The 25,716-nt window shown below is 56.6% G+C and overlaps 8 protein-coding genes across 8 annotated transcripts; 4 read left to right on the top strand and 4 right to left on the bottom strand.

Moving 5' to 3' along the window:
* Positions 1–128: 128 nt before the first annotated feature.
* On the bottom strand, positions 129–1,750 carry DICSQDRAFT_97395 (uncharacterized protein; the record flags this gene model as incomplete). Its single annotated transcript, XM_007361051.1, has 6 exons — positions 129–536; positions 598–953; positions 1,005–1,117; positions 1,167–1,332; positions 1,385–1,562; positions 1,625–1,750. 6 exons carry the CDS (start codon positions 1,748–1,750, stop codon positions 408–410), a joined length of 1,068 nt encoding a protein of 355 aa, XP_007361113.1. The 3' UTR covers positions 129–407.
* Positions 1,751–2,696: 946 nt separating this feature from the next.
* On the top strand, positions 2,697–4,695 carry DICSQDRAFT_159005 (uncharacterized protein). Its single transcript, XM_007361050.1, has 9 exons — positions 2,697–2,989; positions 3,065–3,168; positions 3,220–3,292; positions 3,359–3,500; positions 3,554–3,607; positions 3,790–3,829; positions 3,921–4,284; positions 4,415–4,502; positions 4,567–4,695. The coding sequence occupies exons 2-6, from the start codon at positions 3,076–3,078 to the stop codon at positions 3,824–3,826; spliced, it is 399 nt and encodes a 132-aa protein (XP_007361112.1). The 5' UTR covers positions 2,697–2,989; positions 3,065–3,075; the 3' UTR covers positions 3,827–3,829; positions 3,921–4,284; positions 4,415–4,502; positions 4,567–4,695.
* A 1,771-nt stretch (positions 4,696–6,466) lies between these two features.
* On the top strand, positions 6,467–7,555 carry DICSQDRAFT_49145 (oxidoreductase; the record flags this gene model as incomplete). The annotated part of the gene is made up of 3 exons (XM_007361049.1): positions 6,467–6,958; positions 7,030–7,268; positions 7,327–7,555. 3 exons carry the CDS (start codon positions 6,467–6,469, stop codon positions 7,553–7,555), a joined length of 960 nt encoding a protein of 319 aa, XP_007361111.1.
* Positions 7,556–7,797: 242 nt separating this feature from the next.
* On the top strand, positions 7,798–9,291 carry DICSQDRAFT_177274 (pseudouridine synthase). Its single transcript, XM_007361048.1, has 5 exons — positions 7,798–8,114; positions 8,167–8,222; positions 8,278–8,432; positions 8,483–9,029; positions 9,088–9,291. The coding sequence occupies exons 1-4, from the start codon at positions 7,871–7,873 to the stop codon at positions 9,024–9,026; spliced, it is 999 nt and encodes a 332-aa protein (XP_007361110.1). The 5' UTR covers positions 7,798–7,870; the 3' UTR covers positions 9,027–9,029; positions 9,088–9,291.
* A 405-nt stretch (positions 9,292–9,696) lies between these two features.
* DICSQDRAFT_77695 (PNTB-domain-containing protein) lies at positions 9,697–16,720 on the top strand. Its single transcript, XM_007361047.1, has 25 exons — positions 9,697–10,047; positions 10,112–10,308; positions 10,366–10,731; positions 10,796–10,886; positions 10,942–11,128; positions 11,192–12,050; positions 12,121–12,228; positions 12,300–12,717; positions 12,779–12,872; positions 12,990–13,052; positions 13,107–13,322; positions 13,372–13,534; positions 13,594–14,049; positions 14,105–14,257; positions 14,313–14,453; positions 14,512–14,844; positions 14,901–15,155; positions 15,217–15,270; positions 15,332–15,411; positions 15,467–15,619; positions 15,678–15,793; positions 15,860–15,912; positions 16,016–16,204; positions 16,329–16,403; positions 16,512–16,720. Exons 6-25 carry the CDS (start codon positions 11,966–11,968, stop codon positions 16,550–16,552), a joined length of 3,246 nt encoding a protein of 1,081 aa, XP_007361109.1. The 5' UTR covers positions 9,697–10,047; positions 10,112–10,308; positions 10,366–10,731; positions 10,796–10,886; positions 10,942–11,128; positions 11,192–11,965; the 3' UTR covers positions 16,553–16,720.
* A 1,965-nt stretch (positions 16,721–18,685) lies between these two features.
* Positions 18,686–20,049, bottom strand: DICSQDRAFT_97381 (nucleotide-sugar transporter; the record flags this gene model as incomplete). Its single annotated transcript, XM_007361046.1, has 3 exons — positions 19,741–20,049; positions 19,454–19,658; positions 18,686–19,417 (listed from the first exon to the last, which is right to left on the bottom strand). Coding segments are annotated over exons 1-3 (1,107 nt in total), but the record flags the coding sequence as incomplete, so codon positions are not given.
* A 475-nt stretch (positions 20,050–20,524) lies between these two features.
* DICSQDRAFT_77688 (uncharacterized protein) lies at positions 20,525–23,427 on the bottom strand. The gene is made up of 8 exons (XM_007361045.1): positions 23,254–23,427; positions 22,926–22,985; positions 22,764–22,845; positions 22,454–22,614; positions 22,058–22,172; positions 21,485–21,703; positions 21,192–21,392; positions 20,525–21,123 (listed from the first exon to the last, which is right to left on the bottom strand). Exons 1-7 carry the CDS (start codon positions 23,344–23,346, stop codon positions 21,280–21,282), a joined length of 843 nt encoding a protein of 280 aa, XP_007361107.1. The 5' UTR covers positions 23,347–23,427; the 3' UTR covers positions 20,525–21,123; positions 21,192–21,279.
* Positions 23,428–23,902: 475 nt separating this feature from the next.
* Positions 23,903–25,707, bottom strand: DICSQDRAFT_97376 (OTU-domain-containing protein). Its single transcript, XM_007361044.1, has 6 exons — positions 25,441–25,707; positions 25,055–25,374; positions 24,889–24,976; positions 24,765–24,819; positions 24,295–24,694; positions 23,903–24,215 (listed from the first exon to the last, which is right to left on the bottom strand). The coding sequence occupies exons 1-6, from the start codon at positions 25,568–25,570 to the stop codon at positions 24,132–24,134; spliced, it is 1,077 nt and encodes a 358-aa protein (XP_007361106.1). The 5' UTR covers positions 25,571–25,707; the 3' UTR covers positions 23,903–24,131.
* Between the last annotated feature and the right edge of the window lie 9 nt (positions 25,708–25,716).

Here is a 25,716-nt window from a genome sequence, read left to right as displayed (position 1 = left end):
GTGTATATATGTAGATGTGGCTGAAGTTGCTGAACTGGCAGCGTAAGCGTAGGTAAACAGAACAAAGCAATCAGATATTCGACAGATAACAGTGGATAAGTGGAGAGCTTTCGTAATCGTGAGGTTTCGTGACGGAGCAAAGAAGGGTCAGTAGGACAAGGACAAGCGAGACAAAGGATATGACAACAGGAGATGTGAAAGAGCATGGGGATACGAGCGCAAGCAAACAATCTGAGAACCTTCAACTGCAATGTCACAGCAAGACACGGGAAAGGACGATTTTGATTGTACAAAGCAAGAGCGAGACGAGATGAACAGCAGCGAGAGAGCGTGAAAGAGTACGTAGCGTTTAACAACACTGTGATTCGACATTTGCGACTTGCGATTGCATGATTGCGACGAGAGCATCAGAAGTAGTTGTTGAGAGCTTCATCAAGTTCTTCGGGACGGTACTCATCCCATTCTTCGTAAGGTTCGCCAGAGGGAGAGGGGTCCCAGGTGCCAGAGAAAGAGTGGCTTGAGCTCGTGGAAGACACCTGTATCCACACGTGATGAACACAAGCACGAGCTAAGAGATGTGGAAGACAAGATGCCCACCCGGCCCATTCCTGTTGGTGCCTGCGGCCGGTGTCCCAAACCGAGCTCTTCCATCTTAACTTTCGGGGCCGTCCCAGGGGTCGGCGGATTGGACGTCGCCAGCGAGGAACCCGGTTCTTGTTCAGAAGACTGGCTGCTGGAGGTGACGCGAGTTCCGGACGCGACACGAGTTGGCACTGGTAGTCCCGCAGATGGGTTGGCGTTTTCTTCTTCGTCTTCATATTCACTCTCATTTTCATCGTCCTCGGGCTCGAGAGGAGGAAGATCAGCCTTGCTGCAATCGTCCACATCCGGCAGGACGAGCAGTCGAGAAGTGACCTCGTCATCCCCCACGATGCCTTGGGAGACGAGCCAATCTGTGAAGGTTGTGAGTAACCATTCACTACAAGATTGCCTATATTAATTACCCTTTGACCGGTAGCGGAAGATGAACGTAACATACGGTCCCGGTGCATTCGTATCAAACGGCTCGATCTTGTAGGTCCTCTTTTGCATCGACGCTGGGCGGACATCGCCGTACCTATAGGGAGCATTAGCATCGGTGAAAGTTTGAAGATCCATGTTAGTACCTGATGGCTACCTCTCCGGGTAGACGGTTGCCACGAATGACGTCAGGCGGCGGAGTCAGTGTATTTGGCTCACGCTCTCCAACGAGCTTGATGAGTCGTATCTCCAGGACAATGGAGCCAACGTTCTTGTCTGTAGGGCGCCCACCAATCGTGCCAACCGGATCCACTGAAAGGACAAAATGAGCTGCAATTTCAATGCATGTATTCTCGCCACATACTATGGTCGATGGAAGAGAAGACGAAAGGGCGTTCCTCCTCAGAGCCAACACGAACACCACGACGAAGCTCTTCGCCACTGCCGTAGAGGAACTGGCCGGAGACTTTGAACCCGTCAAAGTAAATCCAGCTTGCGCTATCCACCAAGCTACCATGGTCGCGCCAGTGCACGATGAAGGGCTTTGGTGGTTGAAATTGTAGTCAGCCCAGATATGTTGTGGCGATATGAGCTAATAGCAAACCTGTCCAACAGAGCCTGCAATCCAGCAGGTGACTGTGTGGGCTTGGGTGTTAATTCGGGGCTCAAACTCGACAAGCTCGAGCCCGTCAGAAGTGATCCAAGCAGAGAAACCGCGGTGATCCAGCATTGTGGCAGTGAACTGTGATCGTATATAGGCGAGACGTCTAGAAAACCAGTTGTTCAAGGACTGCTTGAAGTGTTTCCAGTCAGTAACGAGTAGAACTGAGGTGCTGGACGGTTGTATGTCGGAAAACGTACGTGGTGGTTAAGATTCGGGAAGATGTAGTTGGAGAAGTCCTCGGGCCAGTGATGCTCTTAAGAAGGCGGAGTTGAAAGCGCCTTGCACCGAAGACCCAAATGACAGCAACGGTCCAAGTGAGTCGTTGTCAAAAGACAACCCGAGGGCGTCCCAAACAAACGATGACCATGAACCGGGCCAATGCCAGACGTCTTTCCAAACGCGTCCAACAAAACAGATGTCACGTGACCATGACGCGACGCGCAGACCTGGGTCGCAGCGCCCAGTCGCCACTGCCGTATGAACTCTTCTTGTCTTCTATCCCGCATCACGCACAACAAACCAGGCAGACCTTGAGACGAATTCTGCTCTGTATTCCTGCTCTGTTATCAGCTTAGCTTCGGGACGACCGTAGAAACAAAGATGTATATCTCCAACACGACCTGTCCTATCTATGGAGGATGGTCAGATACCGTGCGCGTATCACGGTACGGCACGCTGGTACGTGAGCCTTAGTCCGGTAGATCCCTGTATAGCCTTATGCTGACAGAAATGAACCTTTGATGTAAAACCGTCGCTAGCCCGTAGACGCCGATACATATGAATCGGATACAGGATTGTTCAACTAAGCATAGTTGGTAAGCACGTATTCTGTCATAATGATCTCGTTGATTGTCTCTCGCTACTTGCGACGGCAAGTTGCATCGAAGATGAGAATGGGTTTGCATGTCATTTGCCTGACCAGTCCAAATCGCCGTCCAGGCAACGGTACGTACGACCTCTGCGTTGCGGACATTGTGTACTGAGCTTCGTCTCGTTTATCCGACCACGCTCAGCATGGCCTCCCATTTAGCCTTTTTGAGGCTCGCGATTCTCGGCGCTCGACGTTCGTCAAGGTGCCTAATTCAGTTCGGAGTCGTGGGCGAAAAGCTAGTCGTACATTTGTTCGCACTTGGCTGAACAGCCACAGAGAGGATTGCGGCCGTTTGTGAGAACGAGGATCAGGAAGCCCGTCTCTAGCCCTCGTTTAGCGCATGTGCCTGGACGCCGACTCGAGCGGAAGGGGCTGTGAGAGCCTACTAAACGCCGCGTCTGTAGATCGCAGGTTACGTTGAGTAGTGTCATAAGGTATATCCTCAGCCTTTTTGCCTGATAATGAGCTTTTTGTCTATTCCGTCTTCGTCCCCGAAACCTTGGAATCAGACAGAGACACTATGTTGGCCTGGTCGATCTCAGCAGCCGTAGCTACTCTGCGGTTGGTGAACAGCCAAACCACCGACGCAGTGTGTAAAACTGGCAACGAAGGGGTGGGTCCCACTATCTGCCTCTACCTGGCGACTTTGACCGTTTGTGTACAGCTATCCAACTCCCTAGGCCAGAGTCCATGTCTCATGGTCGCGTATATGATGGGCGCTTGTCAACCCGATGGAAGTGAGTAACCATTTGCCTTTCAAGGCGGCCATGTTGCAGAAACCTGTCCACGACACCCCACTCCAGACTGGGACATTCAAGCCCTCCCCGACATCACCTTCATGTATAGAGGTACAACGGCAGAGGAGGCCAATGTTTGTACCTGCAGCTCTATTGCGTATATGCTATCAAGTGCGTGCGGATTCTGCCAAGGACGCGGATATATGGAGTGAGTCTCCCGAGTCCAGACTTTTGTTTGTAAACCGAACTGACCGCCTTCAGATTTGGCGAAGTGTGGATTCAGAATTGCTCTCCCCAGGATGTAAACAACGGCAGGTATGTTCATGTTAAGGCGTGGTACGCCCGTCGCACAACCCACACTTCTCTTTAGTTTCCCTCACCCACTGCCCAAGGGAACCCGTATTCCTAATTAGCCTTTTGTACCAGTGAACCCAGGAGTAGGTATTTGCATCGTGCTATTTAGGGCATCTGAAGCCTCATATCAATTCATGATACAGCTGGACGAGATTAACATCAATCAAGCCTATAGGATAGGCGGTGAGTGTGTTCAATGTTGGCTCTCCCATTTGAGTTGCGTAGCCGTCATCACACGTCCACTTACATCATGATGCTGTCGGTTGGGGAGCAGACGTGCTGAAGTCTACTGGCACTGCAACATTCACCGGCACACCTAGTGGCAGCTCGTCATCGGCGACCGCGAGCAGCAACCCAACAGGGAGTAGCTCCGGCACGGCAACAAGATCGGGCGGTGCCACCACGGGGGCCACTGCTCAGAACGGCGGGCTACCTTCGCAAACATTTGGCCCTGCTGCATCTGGCAACAGTACACAATCGCAAACGGCCAGGGACGAGGCAAACGATAAGCACGATAATATCGGCTCGATCGTGGGCGGCGTTGTGGGCGTGCTTGTGTTCCTCGTTAGCGTCGGGGGCACCATATACTATCTCGCTATCTTACGCCGGCGACGTTCAACGCCCCCCCCCTCGACATGGTAGTCACCCAGCACCAGCACCCCTTCGCCTCGGTATCCCTCATGACCATGAAAGGCCCTGTGACAGTGACACGGGGTTCAGATGGTGGTAGTTCGGTTTTTGCGAAACCTCCATCCCCGAATCATCTAGCAGACGCCGCCCGTACGACCCCAGCACCGCTTTCTCCGCTCATTGCACCCAGGGCAGTACCGGCACCTCTCACCCCATGCGCCTATACGTGAGTTTTCGAGGGTACTGCTCAACTGTAGTCTTTGATTGATCAACTGAGATATGTCTAACAGGATCCTTCTGACCCGACCACATTCCCTCCCACCCCAGCCCTGCTGTCTCTGACGGACCAGGTCGACATGACGCAGGCCACATACTGCAATCCGGATGCACCTGTGAATTGCCTGATCCCTAAACTATGATATATGAATGTGTACTCTTTCCATGTATTCTTCGTTCCCAACATACACTATCCAGTTACAGTGACAAACACTCCACGGAAGTGATGTAGAATAACTACGTATATTGGAACGCAATATCACAGTTCAGCATCAACTAGATCGAGCAGAGAAGTTTTGTCGGAAACACCAGGTGACCGTCCAATCCATTGGGAGTTGGGATGACCGGCCAAAGAGTGAACCGTAAGTTTCTTCTGAGGCACCGACGATGACAGGACGCTGGCTTTGGGAGCAGCACACTGACATGTGGTATACGGGTGCCTGTAGTTGTTAAAAGATGAAAAACTGAGAATCGCCCACAAGGTATGTTGCGTGGCCGTTTAGGGCAGGCTGATGGAACGAAGCGCCCCATGCACACAGAGGCGCTTGTATCGTCGACCGGAAGCGCATATGTACAGAGTGTTTACAATTGCACGTAACTGGCTACGTAGCCACGAATGCACGCAGTCGCGCGTTCACTTCCGCGATTATAACACAAGCGTGCAGTCGTGTAATCGCAGAGTCGGGTAAGCGAGGCTAAGAATCCTATTCTCGGTTCTTAGTGGCCCCTGCAACAGAGCTCTTTCCTTACGCAATGTAGATCGACTATAATTGAAATTTTCTCTACCATTTATTTAGTTCTCAATGCGCGCAAAACGAGTCTACTCAAGGGCTTTGCAGGATGTATAGACTTTGGCCTTGCCCTGCGCTGAACTCCGAGGGCGCTCCAGTTACAACTTACAATTGACGCGCAGTTACACGACTGCGTGGCTGCATACACACAGAGCTTGGCGAGCTTCGCCATCAATCGACTGCGTGAACACGTGGTTACGCAGCCTGCTACGTAGCCAGTTGCGTGAAATCATAAACGTTCTCATATGTAGGCGTGTTCAACAGTCCAATTCTTGTCGCTCGCTCATTTCCTCGCGCGCTTAATGGGCGCCTGTCTACCTGGATTCAAGGTCAGCTCAAGCGCCTGTAGCAGAGCGAGCAGAGGTCCGCAGGCAGCGGGTGCAGCAAGATCGACGGGATCATCCTACGCTAGGTTCGTTATGCCCAGAAAACCGGTCCGAAAAGTGGATGCAGACGTCGGGACAGCGTTGTGGACTCGTTGACCGAGAATAATCGTACACAATGTGCCCAAATCGGAACCAGATTCGGCACGACATACATCATGATACAGTTCACCTTGGGGTTGCCACCGTAAGCCTGATGGCAATCGACCCAAAGCCTTGCAGTACAACTCCGTGTCTCGAGTCAAGGAGCTCTCTAGCTTTCAAGCTGTTAAGGTTTCGCGTCGCTCCTTAGTCCCAGCTCGCGAGCTCTGCATGCGGTCCTGTTCCAGCGCATTTGATATATATAGTAGGGATGACATCGCCGCCACTTGATTACTGGCGACCATTCCCAGGAACAAAGCAATGATTTCTGCCCAATACAATATGGCCTGGATGCCGTGTTGTCGATTCCAACACGAGCGTGGGGAACGCCGGGACGGGTCTGCTGTTGCTGACTGTCTGCCAGTTGCAATGTACTTAGGTCAGCATCTGTCGACATCCGACAGAAGACGCACGGAAGGGTCCTGAAGCTTCTTTCGTCATCCTTGCCGACTCAGGGAGTCCGAAGTGACTGTATCCACATGGGCAGTCTCAGGCTAAGGTCTATAAGGACATATATAGCTGTGGCCATCGCTGCCATGGTCGTTATCACCCTCCTTCGACGATATCCTGTGACGTCCATCCGTATCGCACCTCGTACGATGTCCCAGCACAGCATCAAGCTCAACGACGGCAGGGAAATTCCCTGGCTAGCGTTCGGCACAGGCACTGCTCTCTATACCAAGGACGCGGAGGACGCCGTCACTGCCGCCATTCGCAAAGGCTTCGTCCACCTCGATGGTGCGCAGATGTACAAGAACGAAGATTCGCTCGGCAAGGCGATCGCTACCGCTGGGGTTCCACGCGAGAAGCTGTTCGTAACGACGAAGTTGGCCCAGCTCAGCCAGGGACAGACCGTCCGGGAGAGCCTCCTCAAGTCGCTCAAGAGGCTGCAACTGGACCATGTTGACCTCTTCCTCATTCACATGCCCACCTGGTACGAAGGGAGGCTGAAGGACATCTGGAAGCAGTTTGAGGCTCTGAAGGAGGAGGGTTTGGCGAAGAGCATCGGTGTCTCCAACTTCCGTATCAAGGATTTCCAGGAATTGGGCTTGGAAGACGGTAGCGTGCGCTTCCCTCCTGCGGTCAACCAGGTGAGCGTCAATGAGATAATGGACAGACGCAACAGGAACGGCATAGTGATGAATACGGTGCTGTCAACTAGCTTGAGTATCACCCATACGTTTACAAAGCTTCGGTGCCTTTGGTCGAGTACCAGAAGAAGCACAACATCGTGACGACGTCATACGGAGGTTTGACTCCTATCTTCCGCAAGCCTGGAGGGCCTGTGGATGAAACTTTGGAAGACATCCGCAAGCGTCTTGAGAAGGACACTGGCAAGACCGTAACGCAAGGCCAAGTTCTGGGATTGTGGTTGCGCGCATTGGGTATCCCCCAGATCACGTCAGTATCTCTTGTACGCTTTCGGCTTAGCATATAACTCATCTATCTACCACAACAGGACGACCACGAAGGAGTCGCGATTGCAGGAATACTTGGACACGCTCGCCCTGCCCGACCTCACTCCCGAAGAGGTTGAGGCCATCAACACGAACGGTTCCAAGTTACACTATCGCGCATTTGTGCGTGTACCAATCCGTTACGTTGACCCCTCTAATGCCATGCCATTCTTCTGCAGGCCGCTTTCTTGGACAATTAATACTCCGCTAGGACAGTCCGCAGCGGAGTAGTTCAACGAGGAGATTGGCAGTATGCGAAAATGTATTGTTTATGTAAATATTGACGCAAACAACTGGCTTTGACACAAACGCGTGTTCGTCATTTTCGCCTGGGAAACGCGTGCATGGTGATTTGCCTCCCAGCTTGCCTCTCTTGAGTGGTCAAGTACGCGCGGGCATGTGGGCGCCTGTGTTCTCTCACGACGGATGCTTTTGACTGCACGCCTCTCTGGTCTTCCTCCGTACCCCTGCCTGGGATTTCGGTTTTTATCCCAAATCTACACCCGGCCTGATTTTCTTGCGCCAACTGGATACCATTCATCCAAGATGCCCAAGGAAACGAAGTCTAGCCCTTTATCAGCTCTGTTTGGGGTCGTCAAGCCGTCGGGACCGACGTCCATGTCTCTGGTCAACGATATCAAGAAGCTAGTCGCCAACTCGCCACTATTTGTGGAGGAATCAAAGTTAAAGGCAAAGGCTTCCAAGACGACTAGGAAAAACAAACACGGGAGAGATGCCGTCAAGATCGGGCAGGGCGGTACCCTTGATCCCCTTGCAGACGGCGTACTCGGTACATTATCTGAAATGAATGCACATCATGACATATTCTGAAGTGTGTGTAGTTGTCGGGGTGGGCAAAGGTACGAAAAAGCTGTCTGACTTCCTCGACTGCGTGAAGGTAATTCACGGATCGTCTCTCGTTTCTAGCAAACAGAATTGACCGAGACGCGTAGGAATACCGCACGACGTGTCTGCTTGGCTGCGAGACCGACACCTACGATAGTGAGGGCAAGCAGGTCCGCGTCGCACCGTGGCGGCATGTTACGCGGGAGCAGGTCGAGAAGGCGTTGGAACAGTTTAGAGGAGAAATCGACCAGGTGCCACCCATGTGCGTACATACGCGTCTTATGTACGCTGCCCTGACTCACGGCATGGTAGATTCTCGGCGCTGAAGATGGATGGAAAACCGCTGTACGACTACGCGCGGAACGGCATCCCTCTCCCCCGGCCGATCGAAAAGCGGAAGGTCACCGTCCACGAGCTGGAGCTGATCGAGTGGAAAGGCGACGACCACTCCTTCCGATGGCCTGAGAAGAAGTTCACAAAGGAGGAGCAGGAGGCCATGGAGAAGGCGCTAAAGAGTGTCGATGACACGGTGTCCGTCAAGGACGAGCCCGAAGCAGATGCTCCTTCCGAGGGCGTACCGACGGCCTTCGTCCTTCGGATGAAGGTGTCAGGCGGTACATATGTGCGTTCCATCGTCCATGACCTTGCACACGCGTTGGGGTCTGCTGGCCATGTCGTGACCCTGACGCGCGCCCGACAAGGACGGTTCGCGTTGGAGCCGTCGGAAGAAGGTGACCGCGCGTGTGTGCCATGGGACGCCTTCGAAAAGGCACTGAAGGATGAGGGAGAGGCGGATGCGCATGGCCGCAAAGAGTGGGAACGGGAAGTGCTAGACAAATTGGAGGTTGTAACCTAAACCGTGAGCACCACGCTCTACTACCCCTCTAAATCCCGCCTCGGGCTCACGATTGTCACAGAAATATACATTGCTTTCCATATCCGAAGAAGAACGCGAGTGTTGCGTCATGAACATGATAGTCACCGAGGGCTCTCTGCTCCCTAAACCCCGGTCGTAGCGCCGCGGACGGCGGCCGTTCTCAACGCTCGCGATATTCGGTAAGATGTCGGTCATGTGGTAGTCGAGGCTGCTCACCCGCTCTTTAGTGCCGCTAACACATTCCCCCCCCTCTCAGAGTCATTCGCCACGAGAGCGAAACTGTCTCGTCTAGCAACGCCGGATGACCTCGCTATGGGCTCGGACGCTATGGCATCTGATATTCATCATTTGTGCCATGCTGGAGTGCTCGGCAAGTGTTTTCTAATCTCAACAGTGATGCGCAATGGGCTGAACGGGTCATAACATAGAACTCCGTTCTTCTCCAGCTATCTGAATTCCGCCGAGTCGTGCATAGCTTAAGGTTCACTTAGCAGCCCGCGAACGAGCCCTACATCTGTTTGCCTCCTTCCATCCTCGTCCTCCTCCGTTCATCCAACGTATCTGGCAGTATCGAGGGATAACGCGTGACATGTTCTCGTGCGCCAGCAACACTTCCTGAAGATGTCATTCGCCTGACATGAGCGTTAGTGCCGCAGCTCTGCTTGACCTTCGGTGACGCCGACAACTCCACCGGCGGATATTATGGCGAGAGAGATCTAGCAGGACTTGAGGGGGCTCAAATGGATTTGGCTCGCTCAGAGTCGCCTGGTTTTTTTTTGCAGTTGTGCGGTGGCCCCGTACTCTGCGACTACATATGCTGGGCAGGTGTGGCCAACGTGGATAATCGATGTCGCGCCGGTGCCGCCAAAGCACCGCGTCGCGGAGCGAGCACGCTTCGTCGCGTGTGCCTCGCTGTCTCCGGTGCCCCTGGTGGATCTTTCGACTGATGTGCCCATACCCGGAGGTGCACAACCCGAAATGACTAGCTAGGACTTGTGAGGCAAGTTCCAGCCTTCCATCATACAGACGAGGCGGGTTGATAACACTCTCGGCCCGCCGGTCAGGTGCACGGATATCCCGGCCCGATCGCACTCCATCACTGCTCATAAAAGTCGGGACGAGATCTCGAGATTGCTGTATCCTCCGCTGCTCCTCTGGTCCAACCCATTGCTCGTCAGCATGACCGGCGTCGTTCGTCCACTTGTGCCTGGTATCTATGCTCCCCTTCCGACGTTCTTCAAGGCCGACTCGGAAGACCTTGGTATGTCCTCGATATATCACCTTTCCCTATGTTCAAGACTCATGTTCACCTCGATAGATATCCAGTTTCAGACTGCTCATGCCATCCGTCTCATCAAGGCGGGCGTGAAGCCCCTGCTCAGTGGAACAATGGGAGAGGCACACCACCTGTCTCACGATGAGCGCGTCACGCTCATCAAAGCGGTCCGGACGGCGCTGGACGAGGCAGGCTACACAGACGTCCCAATTATCGCTGGGACCGGCTCGGGCAGCACTCGGGAGACGATTCAGCTCTCAAAGGAGGCGGCAGAGGCCGGCGCGGACTACTCCATCGTCATCCTGAGCGGTTATTTTGCGGGCGCGCTCGCGAACAACAGGAAGGCTCTCAAGGCATTCTGGTCGGAGGTCGCCGAGCAGAGTCCTATACCCGTGATCATCTACAACTGTGAGTAGACGTAATGCACAACTTTCGCGGAACAGCTGCTAAACACCTCCGACGCCTAACACAGACCCCGGTGCTGCCGGTGGCATCGACTTGGACTCGGACCTAATTGTGGACCTGGCTGAGAGCTCTCCCAACTTGGCTGGTGTCAAACTCACGTAAGCTCTGTACCTCTGGCATCGTCAAGGACACTTGTAACGATGACCTTTGCAGCTGCGGTAACGTCGGAAAGCTCACACGCATCAGCGCAACGGTCTCGGAACCTTCTTTCGCCCAGACTCACCCCCGCAAGAATCCTCACGCGCCTTTCCTTGTTCTTGGCGGTTTCACCGACTTCATCCTCACCTCCTCGATAGTGAACGGTCATGGCGCGATTACAGGTCTTGCGAACGTTGCACCGGTACGTCCACCGTTCTAATCCAGCGTCATGTCCTGAGTCATCGACACCGCAAACGGCGAAAAGTTCACTGTTTACAAATTGTTCGAGATCTCGGAGAAGGCCAAGGTCGACCCTTCCGTACTTCCGGATGCGCAGCGGCTGCAGGGAATCGTCGCGCGTGCGGATTTCACCATCGCGAAGGCAGGAATCGCGGGAACCAAAGGCCTACTGGAGAAACTGTATGGGTACGGCGGTAGCCCCCGCAAGCCCCTGCCGCCTATCGAGCCAGACGCATTGACGGCTCTCTGGGAGCACCCACATACGCAGGAGCTGATTGCGGTGGAGCGGGAGCTGAGCGGGAAGGCGTAGAAAGCGTAAGCAAGGATGGTCCGACTCTGTATTATGGGGCACGCGTAGACTTGATTCGGCCGTATACTTCTCTGCGGGTGCGTGAGAGCGAGGGCGTATGGCCATGGGTATCTGGAGGTGCTCTCGCCGGGTGTAGACTGCGGGGTAATGTGGGGTAAACCGCCCGGATCAACGGGCGACGATCAAGCCGCCGCCGCCGTGTGGGGAAATACGCTGCCGCGCGAAGCGACGACGTCGGACAGGATGTGGGCATGTCCTGCCCTGGAAGGTGCTGTCTGGGCTCACGACGGTCAGATGGCTGGGTATACCTGTGTGACTGGAAGCTCTGGCGTACCTTCGGCGGTCAAGTGACTGCCCTTCCCAACCAATCGATCGGTTACAGCGCGCACTGCAACGCGGGCACCGAGCTGGCGACGCTGAGCATCGCGACTACTATACCCCCTCCACTCAGAGTCCCTTCTGTGCACTCTCTGTCGACCACCGACAGTCATGGCGCTCGAAAAGCTCCTCGTCGGTGCTCGGGGGATTCGCTGCAGGGGCCTGTATATCCAAGTCACTGCGACCCAATTTCAATGTGAGTGTGCATTACAGTACTTCCGTTCCCTATGCTCCCTAACGGAAGCACTCCTCCGTGGCGGTCGAAGTCCCGTGCTCCCACCGCTCATTCCATACTACTGCCTCGTTTCGGGATGCTCAGTCTGACCCCAATACAAAGTCGAGTGGTGGCGCGAGCCAATCGAAAGAAGCGCCAGGTGCGCGTCTTGCATTGAATTCTCGTCCTATCGTGTCGTTCAAACTCTTCGAACCTTGTATTATTGCCCAGGCATCCCATACTCTAGCCTGAGCGTCGGTGTTCCGCTCGAAATCTACCCCAATGAGCGACGAGTCGCCCTCACTCCCCAGAACACTGCCCTGCTTCTCAAGAAGGGCTTCGCACAGGTCCTCGTCGAAAAGTCGGCAGGTCTGGAAGCGCAGTTCCTCGACGAACACTACAGGGCCGCAGGGGCAGTCGTCGTCGACAAGAACGAGCTTTTTGAGCGTTCAGATATCCTGCTCAAGGTCCGGCCACCAGTGTTCGGCCAAGAGGCGGAGAAGGTCAAGGAAGGAAGCACACTTATCTCGTTCTTGTACCCCAGCCAAAACAAGCCGATTGTCGAAGCCTTGGCAGCCCGCAAGGCTAGTGCGTTCGCGATGGAAATGATACCCCGCATATCCCGTGCTCAGGTCTTCGATGCGCTGAGGTTCGTGCTCGTGTACTGCGTCGTTCTCACGTCCTTGCTGAGTGAATTTGGCGTGACGTAGCTCGATGGCCAACATCGCGGGCTATAAAGCGGTCCTTGAGGCGGCCAATCACTTCGGCCGTTATTTCACTGGACAGGTTACCGCGGCTGGGTTCGTGCTCTTCTTGGCATTGTCCATGTGCTCACGTTGACCTCCCATCTGCCTGCCAGGAAGGTGACTTCGGGGACAACACCCTCACTGCACATCTTGAGCTCACCCTTGTGTCTGTTAGATCCCACCATGCAAGGTTCTAGTCATCGGCGCTGGCGTCGCTGGTTTGAGTGCTATTGCTACGGTAAGAACACTATGCGTTCATAATATCATGTCGTTGAAAATCAACTTGTCCCAGGCTCGACGAATGGGTGCTATCGTTCGCGGTTTCGATACTCGAGCGGCTGCCCGCGAACAGGTCCAGTCTCTCGGCGCGGAGTTTCTAGAGGTAGACATAGAAGAATCCGGCGAGGGCGGGGGAGGCTACGCAAAGGAGATGTCTAAGGAATTCATCGAGGCTGAGATGGCACTATTCATGGAACAGTGCAAGGATGTCGACATCGTCATTACTACGGTATGCGCCGTACAAGCAACTGTCAGACTTGTGCTGACGCTGTCTCTAGGCTCTCATCCCAGGCAAGCCCGCGCCGAAGCTCATCACCGAGGAGATGGTCGCAGCTATGAAGCAAGGATCTGTCATCGTCGATCTGGCCGCTGAGACCGGAGGGAACTGTGCTGTCACCAAGCCGGGAGAGCTCTACGCCTACAAGGGTGTCACGATCATCGGTACGTACCACGAGACTACCTGCGAGCGTGCCCATGCTCAAGCTCTCCCCTTCTACTAGGTTACACTGACCTCCCGTCGCGTCTCCCGACCCAGTCGTCTACCCTCTACTCAAACAACGTCACGAAGTTCCTGTTGTCCATAGGCGATGGTAATGGGAGGTTCGCGATCAACCTCGAGGACGAGGTCGTGCGTGGCGCACTCGTCCTGCAAAATGGAAACCTTCTCCCTCCGGCCCCTCGTCCAGCTCCTCCCCCGATCGCTCCCCCGAGTGCCGCGAAGGTCGCGGAGGCCGCTGAGGCGAAGGTGCTGACGCCCTGGCAAAAGGCTACTCGTGAGGTCGCGCTCGTCACGTCCGGCATGGGCTCCGTTGTCGCACTGGGCAAGCTCACCGGTCCCGCGTTCATGAGCAACTTCTTCACATTCGGTCTCGCTGGTCTGATTGGCTACCGTGTGGTCTGGGGCGTCGCGCCCGCTTTGCACTCCCCTCTGATGTCGGTGACGAACGCCATCTCTGGTGGGTAGCTCCGGTCTTCAGTATGGACGTCATGGAGGCTGATCGTGAGACCCAGGCATGGTCGGTGTTGGTGGTTTGTTTGTGATGGGTGGTGGATATCTGCCTGCTACGATCCCTCAGGCCCTCGGTGCTGCATCTGTTCTGCTGGCAAGCGTAAATGTCGCTGGTGGATTCGTGATCACGAAGCGCATGCTCGACATGTTCAAGCGTGAGTTCACTAGAGAAGATTTTCAGTCTTAGCTTACCAACTCATTATTCTTCAGGTGCCACGGACCCTCCGGAGTACGCCTGGCTCTACAGCATTCCCGCAGCCGTTTATACCTGCGGTTTTCTTTGGGCCGCGAGTACTGGGATGGCTGGTCTTGTTCAGGCTGGCTACCTCGCTAGCAGCGTGCTCTGCATCAGTAAGCTCCATAGTTGTTTAACCAGGCTCAGCATACTGACATATCACGTCCTCCCAAGGCTCTCTCTCAGGTCTAGCAGCACAATCCACTGCACGTCAGGGTAATATCCTCGGTATGCTCGGTGTTGGCTCCGGTATCTTGGCTTCCCTTGCCGCAGTTGGCTTCCCTCCCGAGGTGCTAGCGCAATTTGCGGCCGTTGCTGCTTTCGGCGGCGGTATGGGAACCATCATTGGTCGTCGTATAACGGCCATCGAGCTTCCGCAGATGGTTGCAGCCCTTCACTCCGTCGTCGGTCTCGCGGCCGTCATGACCTCGATTGCCAGTGTCCTGGCAGATCTCTCGCATGCCACCACACTTCACTTGGTCGCTGCCTACCTGGGCGTCCTCATCGGTGAGAATCTGCCTGGCTTAGTGGTCACAGGCGGCGAACTCACCTCGTGCTTGCAGGTGGGATCACCTTCACCGGCTCGATAGTCGCCTTCCTCAAGCTCGCTGGTCGTGTGTCATCCCGGCCGATCGCGATTCCCGGAAAGCACCTCGTAAACTCTTCACTTTTGGCCACTAACCTTGTGTCTATGGGAGCCTTCGTGACGATGGCGCCCCATGCGCCCCTGGTCGCTGCCGGCTTCCTCGGAGCGAACACCTTGCTGAGCTTCATCAAGGGATTCACTACCACCGCCGCAATCGGAGGAGCAGACATGCGTGAGTGCATGCATATTCTCTGGCATGAATGGTCATTCGCTGAACTGATGTTGGTAAACAGCCGTGGTCATTACCGTGTTGAACGCATATTCCGGCTTTGCTTTGGTTGCGGAAGGTAGAGATCTTCACCTCAAGCTTATTCGCAATTGCTTCCGCCGACGATTAACGTGTTTCAGGTTTCATGCTTGACAACCCGCTTCTGACGACGGTCGGCTCCCTGATCGGAGTCAGCGGTTCCATTCTGTCGTACATTATGGTAAGAGTTTGACGGTTCGTTTCCCGGTGCCGAGCGGGACACTCACCCAACGCAGTGTGTGGCCATGAACCGGACGTTGACGAATGTTCTGTTCGGAGGCATTAGTGCACCCGCCGGCCAGCCTGAGCACAAGATCGAAGGGACCATCACGAAAACGAGCGTCGATGACACAGTTGACAGTCTTCTCAATTCGGAGAATGTCATCTTGGTATGAGCATGGTTGGTGCAGTCTCACCTTGCGGAGCTGATCCGTCGTGAAACCATAGGTCGTTGGTTACGGTATGGCTGTTGCCAAGGCGCAATATGCAATCTCGGACGTAGTGCGGATGCTGAGGAGCAAGGGCATCAACGTTCGCTTCGCGATCCACCCCGTCGCCGGAAGGTCCGTGCCCGTTGAACACCGATGAATGGAGCGAATGGTAGGCTGATCGAGACAATGAAACCACAGAATGCCGGGGCAGTGCAACGTCCTCCTTGCGGAGGCATCCGTTCCATATGACAGTGAGTGCAGCTTCTATGAAAACAATGTCCGCTGCCGGAGAGCTCACGTTCGGTCGATCGGTTCCACTTTGACGATTCCGCGCCCATTACGCGCCCTGTGCAGTTGTGCTCGAGATGGACGAGATCAACGACGACTTTGGCGACACTGACGTGACTCTTGTCATCGGCGCAAACGACACCGTCAACCCGATCGCGCTCGAGCCCGGCTCACCTATTGCAGGCATGCCTGTCCTCCATGCCTGGAAGAGCAAGCAGGTGATCGTTATGAAGCGCGGCATGTCCTCCGGATACGGTGAGCGATTCACCTTGTCCACCTCCGTACCTCCGAGTCGGTTCTCGCGCCTCGGCGGAAGCGGAAGCGACTTGGGAAGTTACGGCATGTTTGCAAAACTTTCTGCTCACCTCGTGCCCGACAGCCGACGTTCCGAACCCGATGTTCTACATGCCTGGAACGAAGATGCTCTTCGGCGACGCGCGAGAGACATGCGAAGGTGAGAAAACGCGCCTTTTATCCGCCTTCTTCGGCGCCCTCGAAGGCGTCGATGGGAAAGGCATTGCTTGCCGGACATCTAGCTGACGTCTGCTTCTATGACCTATAGCGATCAAGAAGGGGCTCGAGGCCAGGCTGGCGTCGTCTTGAATTGACAGAGCTTGACAAGGAGAGGAACGCAGGGCGATCTACAAACAAATTTCCACTGCCGGAACCTTCTATGGAGGAATTCGGACGGATACCGGACGCTGACTACGTGCGTTTACCTGATCACGCTGTACATGTTGTAACACTTGCATTTGAAGTTGTATGTATGTATCATTTACTTACCTAGTCATCGTATCCGTCACGTCTGCTTTTGCCATTCGGTGTGACCTTGGACGACATCATCACCCGCACATCTCTTCCTTTGGTTCGGCGTTCAGTATGTCGTCATCCGCTTCGACAGCCAGTGATCAGCAAACAGTGCTTGGCGCTGCGCGCACCCGCAGAGCCGGGGCCTCCGTTCGCCGCCAGCGGCCCCAGTCCGAGTCAGTGCATCCTCGCCGGACAAAGAGCTGAGAATCAGACGCACCGCCCTCATCGACGAAGACATCAACAGCTGCATCCGGCGTGATTCCCTCCCATGACTGATGGTCTGCACAAAGGACGGCTTCGCAGCATCTCTTCCTGACTTTCTGATTCTGCCGCGCGGCACGTCAGTGGTTCTTCGAAGCGTGCGTAGCGTAGCACGCACCCTCTCGCGCCATTCAGTCGTCCCTCGACCACAGCCGAGCCGCACCTGCGCAGGACCACGAGTGGGGCTAAACCGGCCATCGTTCGCACACGGCGTCCTGCTGGGCGGTGGTCTTGCGCTTGGCGGTCTCACCGCGAGAGATGCGAGCTGTGTTTTGTCGACGAGCCCCATGGGCGTACACGGCCGCGCGCGGTCTGAGGCAGTACAAACCGAAGAGATGCAGGCGGCATCAATGTATGCGCCATGGATTTGATGGGACATAGCACATAGAGGTCCCGACGCTCGGCCCATACGTAAACATCGAAGGGGATCAGTCGGAACGAATACATTGGCATGTACATACGCATACGCAGCCGCGAGCCATCGTAGCGGAGTGCGCCCCGATAGGAGGCGGCGGTGCAGGAGAATCCAGCTGAGCTGCCTGTGCGAACGCCACTAGGTAGTAGTAGTAGACAATGGGTCCGTCCAGCTATGGACAACGTAAATACGAATATGAGTGTACTTAAGAGTAAGGACGACACGGGGCTGCGGGCGAAGCGAAGCAGAAAGGCAATAGAGTTCGAGCGCTCGGTGTCTACAGCTAGATGGCCTTCGAGTAACGTATGGCGAGATGGTGCGCGAAGATAATGAAGATGCGGAAGTCCACGAAAGCAAGAGAGTAATGGTCGGAGGGCGTGGTGAAGGGGCAGGAGGGGTGCTAGGGCTAGATATGATAACATACGGTCCAGTACTGTTCAAAAAGTCTTTGATAAGTAGCTGGCTGGCAGAACTTCTTTCTCCATTTCCGTTTTCCGTCGTGTTGGTTTGGTCCGTGTCTCGCCAAGGGGTGTCATCATGTCGCCAAGGGGGGAGGTCGTCGGGTCGTCGCGTATCTCGTCGCCCGTGGGCGGTCTTGCTGCAGTCGTACTCGTGGCACTGTGCCCGACGTGCTGCATTGCAGGCGTATGGCTGAGAGCATGGTGCATGGGACAAGGGCATCATGAATGGTGATCCTGTTCAGGCAGCGTGCCTAATGACAAGGACACCACACTTCCCATCGCGCTCGCTGGCCGAGAGTTCGTACATGACGAGACGCCGCTTGACGGACGCGTCGACGATAGCGAGGGGGGTAGCGACGCATACATCGTCGAGGGTGCTTGTGATGGGGGGTACGCGAACCCTGAACCCTCTGGGACAATGAACGAACCCGATCCGGTTCGCGTGAAATAGTGCGCGAGTCGAGTCGCCGCACGCGACGCCCGAAGGGGGACGGGGAAGAACGGCGTAGGGTCGTCCTCCTTCCGCTTCCCTAACAAGTTCTTCTCGAGCAGATGAGCAGGGAAGAACGGCGAGGGCATGTCGCGCTCGACAGGGGAACCGGGGTACGACCTTGACTGGCCAGTAGCGGGCGGGGGTGATACGGAAGCGAGGGAAGACGTCGACGGGCGACGCGAGATAGCGATGTTCCCACCAGCAAGCTCGAGCGCTGAGGAAGCGGGCTGCATTGTGCGACGCCACCTCCAGTTCCATGAGCGGCATTCCTTGGGGTAGAAGTTGTCGCCAGCAGGTGCATCGGGCTGGTTGTACATCCAAGTAGCGACGAGGACGACAGTCGAGCCGAGGATGAACGTGACGGTCATTTGGAAATCGAAGAGCGCGACGGAAGCGAGGAACGAGATGACGATGCTCAAGCTGGTGGCAAACCCCTTGAGGATGTTGTCCGCGTACTTGATCACGAGCGCGGTGAGGAGGCCGCCGAGGACCTGGATCAGGACCGTGGCCCAAGCCCAGACGCCGAAGTTCGCGAACAGCTGGTTGAGCCAGCCTGGAGCAGGGCCCGACGGCGTGGAGTTGGAACAGATGATGGGGACAAGCGCGGGGAGCAGGGAGAAGAGCGATAGCTGAACGTTGCGCACCCACAAGTCTGCCTGAGAGTTCTTGAGCACCATCTCAAAGTAGACTCCTGCGAGACCGGACGTGAAGCAGGCCATGACGACGGCCATGAAGCCCTTGAACGCGTTCATGTCGTTCTTCGACGCCGAGTGACCAGAGGGCGACCCGTTCTGGATCTGGACGATGCCGACACCGATCGCAAGGAAGAGCAGCGCGAGCCATTTCGTTGGGCTGAGCTTCTTGCGAAGGAGGACAACGGAGAAAGCGGCGGTGGTGAGGATCTTCATCTGATAGCTGACCTGGAATGTCGCTGCCTCGAGATTGGACACGGCGACGAATTGAAGATTATTTTGAATGACATATAGAATAGCAGGGATGGACAGCTTCCAACAATCCGGCCGGAATACCTCCTTGCCTAACCGGCGGAAGCGGTAGAATTGAACCCGTGGGTTCCACAATGAGCTACCAGAAGCGCCATTGAGGGAGTCAAGGCGGGCGAAGGCGACGCAGAGGGAAATGAAGCCTTTGAGGAGCTCAACCATGAGCACTGCGGACCCGGCCGAATATGTGTGCTGGGGCGCCGTTGACACGCGCGAGTAGTGCATGATGAGCGTGAGGAGGGCGTTTTGGACTGCCAGAGTCACTAGCCTGCAGGACGACGCGTCAAGCTTGTCAGAACGGCGGGCGGGGCGCGTGCGACACGCGAAGGAGGTAGAGCGTGTGCACTCACGAGACGTATTTGAGAGGCATGCCGCATATGGTGGGCGCGGCATTTTGTTGCGTATCACTAGGGTTGTCCAGCTGCTCCTTCTCGTACACTCCGACCTCTGGATCTCGCTCGTGATTGTGCAAGTGGGCGACGTGCTGGGGGAGTACTGTGTAGTCCTTTGAGTGCGACATAGATACGGACAGCGGTGCAGAAAGCTCTATTAGGACGAGACGGGTATCTGGCGAGGAGAGGGTATGGAGACAAATGCTGTTGGCGGGAAAAGATGAACCAGCGTGCTCTGCAGCTGGAGGAGCGGCGAGCTGAGCGTCGGGGGGGGAGGACGGAGGAGGAGAGGGCGTGGGCGGAGATGGGCGGCGAGGGACCGACCGGTTTTGAGAAATGGTCGCGTGCGAAAGCAGCCGAAAGAGTCCCCCGCGGCTAATCCCATCACAGATCTCGCCTCCATCCCCCGTTTCTGATGGGCCATACACATTCGCACAAATACTTGTGTTTTATGAAATTCTATCACTCCTCCAACAGCCAGAATCCCCCGGAAGCCCTCTGACGTCCGGGGTGCGCAACGACTGCAACTGCTCCCCAGTCCCTTCTCACCCATGCCCAAACATATCCATCCCTCATGTGCCCCCGTTCCCAACCCTCCCCACTGCAGACGCCTGTCGAAACGCTTCTAGGGGCTTGGCCGGTGTTCCAAATGTATAGAGTTGCTCCTCTGCTGCTGCGCGCACGTAGTCGCGCAAGCGACCGCGTCCACTGAATATCTGTCTCCCTTGCAAGTCCGGCCAGAAGTGCACAGGGGTTCGTCAAACGCAAAGCACGGCTTCTCCCGCGAGTGCTGAGAAGGACGGCTCACTTCAAGGATCGGATGCGATACACAACGCGGCCACGACCATCTTCCAGGCTGGCAGATCGCGCAGCCGCCAGAGCTGCTGATATCAGCTAGTGCGCTTCCTATCCTTTCTGTGCGCCGCGGGCGGCCCGCTCGTGACTTTGTGGCAATACGAGTAGCTGTTCCTATCGGGTCCGTGAGCTGTGTGGAGCGTCGCCGGGCTGTTCCTGCGCTAGCTATCTAGCACCTGGTGGCGTCGCGATCGCTGTGTGTGTAGCAATGCATTGCCTGGCAGCTGAGCGCGTCACAGACTGCTTTACGGTCTTATCTGCACAACGTCATCCTGCATTTGCTGCAAACTTCTCGACTGGTCTCCAGAAATCATGAGGACTCCGTTAGCCGAGCGTATTCTCAGCGCATAATATGTCTTGTCGATCTCGGATGATCTATCTGGCTGTCGTCACCGAGCTGGCAGCAGACAGTTTCGAGCGCCTAGACTCCCATAAGTACTTATCAAATGTGCGTGCAAACATGCTCCATCGCGTAACGACCACGTCCTACGTCATAGGACGTCCCGTGAGTACACATACCGACGCCTTCCGACATGAGAACAACGGTCACTCACCTCGCAACGCTGCAGCTCCACCCTCTACGATGCCGATAAGTATCTCTGTCTGTCCGTGACCCTGATCGTCAGATACTCCCGAGAAGATCTAGAGCGGGCCGGCGAGCTCCAGGACGACAGGGCAGTGGTCCGACGCGCCGTATATCTCGCTGCGTATCTCGCACATCTGCACCTTCTCCTCCAGCCGCTCGCTGACCACGACTGCGATAAAGCACAGAACACGCGACGTCAGCGGAGCACGCACTCGCACTATACACGGGGCATCGAGGAGATGCTGCATGATGGGTACGCACACATGTCTAGCCGCCATCCGAGGCCCTTCTCCCTGCAATTGAACCGGTACGAGAAGTACGTGTAGTGGCGGAGGTCGGGGTGCCTCTTCCGCCACACGTCCACGAACTTGGGCGCGTCCGGCTCTGCGCCGTCCTCGTTCAGGACCCGCGCGAACGCGCTCGTCTCGGCCTCCGTGTAGCCCGGCGTCTTGTTCCAGTTCGTCTTCGGGTTGGCGAGATCTGGACATGCGCGCAAGATGGCAGGCGTCAGCGTTTCGGGTCAAGGAGGCCACAGATACGGTCGCGGATATGATTCATCGAGGTGAAGTGGAGAAGGCGAGAAGTGCGACGCAGGAGCACGCTGGGTTGGTCAGCACTGCGCGTATGATAGAAGAGAGTGCGAAGAAGATGGGTTTGGAGCCTGTACAACGCGTGCAGGCTTGAGGTGGTGCTGCGCAGCGATCTCGTCATGCGCTCGAAGCACCGCGGCCGTACACGTACAGCAAGCCACGACGACCGGACGCCCACGATGCACCACGTCACGGTCATACCAACTGCGACGCGATGGGATGTTGACAGAAGGGGCGCGCTCACCAAGAGCCGTCGGGGCGACATTCAGGTCGCCGGTCCATATCACGGGCTTCTTCTTGTCGAGTTCCCGGATATAGACCTCGAAATGCTTGTTCCACTCCTTCTTGGCGTCGAGGGTCTGCGGCGGGCATGCGTGAGAAAGGCTGGGTGAAGCAACGCTCGCCTGGCCATGTGCTGCTGCGCATGTAGTCTCGAGATCGGACTGAGCGTCGTATGCCCGACTCGGCCTACTCGCTATCACTAGGTGCACCACAGGACACTACTGTGGCAACGTATCGTGCTACAGGCCAGATCGTAGCAACGCGCTGCAGGACAGTACATGCTGAGCGATGCACTCAACGTCCGACGCAGCAGCTATAGCCCCCAGGCAAGCCTGAGAGATCTGCGGGGCGCACGCACCTTGAGACCGGTGCCGGCGTTCGTGACATACGTCCCGATCACGTAGCAGCTCTCAAACTCTAGTGTGACGATTCGGCCTTTGACCGCAGACTTGTCTGGATGACCCGGAAGGTCGTACTTGACGGAGAGGGGCTCGATCTTGGACAGTATTGCCGTCCCAGCTATAGGAGCGCGATTAGGCACAAACAAGGTCGGCCACACGTCGAAGCAGATGGGCGCATCATACATATTGCCAGTGGCCGAGGACCAGTGATAGGAGTTATATCAGCCCGGATGTGACAGTGTGAGTTGTGCGGTCGGAAGCACGCACAGTAGGTTTTCTTATCCGAAATCGCCCAATAGCGATGAGGGTAGCGTTGTGTGAATTCTGGATCCGCAGGAGGGTTGTTGACCTGCGCATTGGGAGGCATACAGTAAAAGAAAGGTCCCAGGATCAGCTTGGCAACGGACAGAGGCTCTACGGAGCACCGACCTTCGTCTCCGTGAGGATCAGTATGTCGGCGTCTTCCGCGTCGAAATACACCTTGAACCCCTAGCAAGGGAGGCGTGAGTATCTCTCCCGTTGCGAGGTAATAACAGAGGTCATCGGCTCCCGTCCACATCCGTTTCGCGCTCGTCCAGGGCGCAGAGCCGTAGACCAGTAGTTAATCTCGGTTCACTGTTCTGTCTGCCTAGACTCCAACCGTCTCCTGACCCGAAATTCCAACAAGGCGCACCGCCCGAACCATACGGCCCGCCGCTGGCGTTCCGCAGCACGACCCCTAACCACCAGCCAGTAGCGAAGGTCCGATCGCACCCACCTTCTTCTGCGCAGCGGCGAGACCGCAGATGTTCCACGTCGCGATGCGCACCGCGCCCGCGGCCTTGGGCGCGAAGCCGACCTGGGCCGGCATCGCCTTGTTCGTCGGCTGCGCGGGCGCGGCCCCGCCGCCGTCCTGCGGCTGGGACGAGCCTGCTGCCGTCGCCTTTGGTTTTGACGGTTTGGCGGCGCCCTTTCCCCGGCCCGCTGCCTTCGACTTGGCGGCAGACGTCTTCTGTTTCTTCGGGGCGCGTTCCTCCTCGAAGGACTCTGCGTCGGACTCGGAGGGGGGCTCGTCCTCGGCGGGGCTCTCGGCCTTGCGGTTGGACGCGGCGGCGCGCTTCGGGGGCATGGTGAGCTCGAGTGTGGCAGTGGTTGGAGGGTGGGCGCGAGCTGTCCGGAAGAGATGGCTCTGCGTGGGGGGCGATGACGACAGATGCAGACGCGGCAGATGAAGCCGAGGGGCAGTGAGGCAGGTGCGCGAGAGGAAAGATGGCAGGGTGGGGAGAACAGACGTGTGCATGCGCTCTGGTCGCTGGCAACACACGGAACGCGTCGAGTACGCGATCGGACGGTGCCACAGACGCGTTATACTAAGCGTCGGCCCGGTCCCCGACCTGTTCCCGTGGTTGGTAACTTGGTACAGAGATGGGTTATGACCTTTTCCTTCAAGGCCAGTGAGCGATGCCATATGTATACAAGCCAATTACACTGCGTAAAGTACGACCAATATTCCTTCCATTGAGGAGCCATCGAACAAGACGATACAGTGGTATGCCACATGCTACATAGTATCCCGCACTGTCTTCTACGACTTCCCCCGCTGAAAGAGCTGAACATTCAAATCAACACCGCGAGAGAAACCCTCGACGCGAGGCGTCAGTACTCTCCAAACTCGACGTGTCCCGTCTCCGACGCGTGCGCACGCGCCTCCTTCTCCCCCTTCAGCCCCTTGCCGCAAATCTGCACGTCACCAGCACAGAACAGGACCACGTCAATGAGCAAGACGTCCGCGTCGCGAACCGCACCCGACCGCACCCACCTGGCACTTCAGCTCGAACGTCGCCGTGTTCGTGTACGCCCTCTTCGCCCGCAGCGCGTCCGCGAGCTTCTTCGCCGCCGCCAGCACCTCGTCCTCCTCCCCGCCGCCCTCCGCACCCTTCTCGCCCTTCGCGCCACTCGTGATCGTCTGATGAAAGTCCTCGGGCGCGTCCAGCATCGGCGCGAGGCTCGTCGCGTCGTAGTGGATGCCCGAGTAGATCACGATCGCGCGGTTGCCCGAGTCTCTCTCGGGCGGCGGCGTGAAGCGGTCGACGCGGCCCGTCTCGACGTCGACCGAGTCGATCTCGGTCGCGTAGTGCTCGGCGAGAATCGAGAGCTCGATCGCGCCGCCCCAGGCGGAGGGCTTCAGGATCGTCTTGATGTACTCTTCTCGAGGACGGCTGCCGTGGGGGAAGGGCTCGAGGGTGAGAGGGAGGCTCGGGTATGCAGACGAGAGGTGCGCGCACGTACCCAAGGATAGCCTCGTTCCACTTCACGGGGTCCTTCTGGATCGCGTCCGCGACGACTGAATACGGCCGCTAATGTTAGGCACGTCCCTAGCGGGGCTTTCAGACGGGAGCCCAAGACCACGTACTTCTCCGTATCGACTGCGCCTTGCTCATGTCTTGCTCGAAGATGAGCGCGATCGACGAGAACAGACACGAGTTGTCGTCCGGGACGACCTGAGGCAGCGTAGCAAGACCCCATGAGTCCTTCCACACGAACACACACACACGCCGTCCTCCAAATAGCACACCTACCCGATGCATCAAATACCCGTTGCTCGTCAATACGTACTCCGGCCCGCCGCCGCCCCTCGCGCTCCCCGCCTTCGACGTCGACACCGCCGAGCCCGTTCTACTCGGCCCCGGGGACTCGCGCACCTGCGACGCCGTCAGGCCCGTCATGGCCGCGGCGGGGCTCGGGGCCGGAAATGCAGTGCCCTTCGAGCCCTGGAACGCCTGGTGGCCCGCCGCCGGGCGCTGGGTGACGACGAGCTGCTCGCCCTGCTGGAGCCCGAGGCTGTCTATGGGCAGCTCGGGGACGATGGTGAGCGGGTGGGGCGGGTATCCTGCTTTGACTGTGCGTGACAGGCGGGTGAATCAGCGGGGGGGGGCACGAGGAAGGAATAGGGCTGAGGACGCACGATCTTGCTGAGAAGGCGGGATCTCGGTTGCAGCGAAAATCTCCTGCTGCAGATCCTGCACGGTCGCGTTCGTGAAGTCGACCTGGATGGTGGTCACGCCCTTGGGGTGGCGGAGGCGCACGGGGGCCATCGTGGTGACTGTTCTTGGCACTCAAACGATTGCAGACGACGGAGAGAGCAATAGATGGAGAGGGAGCTAGGTGGAGGAAGAAGATGAGGTGTGGTGCAGAGTGAGGCAGTCGAAGGCCACTGCCGCGCGCCCGCAAGTACCGCAGA

Source organism: Dichomitus squalens, assembly GCF_000275845.1.
Source record: "Dichomitus squalens LYAD-421 SS1 unplaced genomic scaffold DICSQscaffold_2, whole genome shotgun sequence".
NCBI classification, from domain to species: Eukaryota; Fungi; Basidiomycota; class Agaricomycetes; order Polyporales; family Polyporaceae; genus Dichomitus; species Dichomitus squalens.
The sequence above is the reverse complement of the archived record's forward strand: the minus strand, read 5'-3'. Positions and strand labels throughout refer to the sequence as shown.

Bases quoted from the DNA above. Each gene is read 5' to 3' on its own strand.
- DICSQDRAFT_159005 (XM_007361050.1), top strand. From the start codon at position 3,076: ATGTTGGCCTGGTCGATCTCAGCAGCCGTAGCTACTCTGCGGTTGGTG. The intron at 3,169-3,219 runs GTGGGTCCCACT...GTTTGTGTACAG, and splicing joins GTAAAACTGGCAACGAAGGG to CTATCCAACTCCCTAGGCCA. The intron at 3,501-3,553 runs GTGAGTCTCCCG...GACCGCCTTCAG, and splicing joins CAAGGACGCGGATATATGGA to ATTTGGCGAAGTGTGGATTC.
- DICSQDRAFT_177274 (XM_007361048.1), top strand. From the start codon at position 7,871: ATGCCCAAGGAAACGAAGTCTAGCCCTTTATCAGCTCTGTTTGGGGTC. The intron at 8,115-8,166 runs GTACATTATCTG...AAGTGTGTGTAG, and splicing joins CCTTGCAGACGGCGTACTCG to TTGTCGGGGTGGGCAAAGGT. The intron at 8,223-8,277 runs GTAATTCACGGA...CGAGACGCGTAG, and splicing joins ACTTCCTCGACTGCGTGAAG to GAATACCGCACGACGTGTCT.
- DICSQDRAFT_77695 (XM_007361047.1), top strand. From the start codon at position 11,966: ATGGCGCTCGAAAAGCTCCTCGTCGGTGCTCGGGGGATTCGCTGCAGG. The intron at 14,258-14,312 runs GTGAGTTCACTA...ATTATTCTTCAG, and splicing joins CATGCTCGACATGTTCAAGC to GTGCCACGGACCCTCCGGAG. The intron at 15,156-15,216 runs GTGAGTGCATGC...GTTGGTAAACAG, and splicing joins AATCGGAGGAGCAGACATGC to CCGTGGTCATTACCGTGTTG.
- DICSQDRAFT_77688 (XM_007361045.1), bottom strand. From the start codon at position 23,346: ATGCCGGCCCAGGTCGGCTTCGCGCCCAAGGCCGCGGGCGCGGTGCGC. The intron at 22,615-22,763 runs GTGCGTGCTTCC...GCGCTCCTATAG, and splicing joins TTCGGATAAGAAAACCTACT to CTGGGACGGCAATACTGTCC. The intron at 22,173-22,453 runs GTGCGTGCGCCC...TGCCCGCCGCAG, and splicing joins ACGCCGGCACCGGTCTCAAG to ACCCTCGACGCCAAGAAGGA.
- DICSQDRAFT_97376 (XM_007361044.1), bottom strand. From the start codon at position 25,570: ATGGCCCCCGTGCGCCTCCGCCACCCCAAGGGCGTGACCACCATCCAG. The intron at 24,820-24,888 runs GTACGTGGTCTT...GGCCGTATTCAG, and splicing joins GGCGCAGTCGATACGGAGAA to TCGTCGCGGACGCGATCCAG. The intron at 24,216-24,294 runs GTGGGTGCGGTC...GGTGACGTGCAG, and splicing joins CGTTCGAGCTGAAGTGCCAG to ATTTGCGGCAAGGGGCTGAA.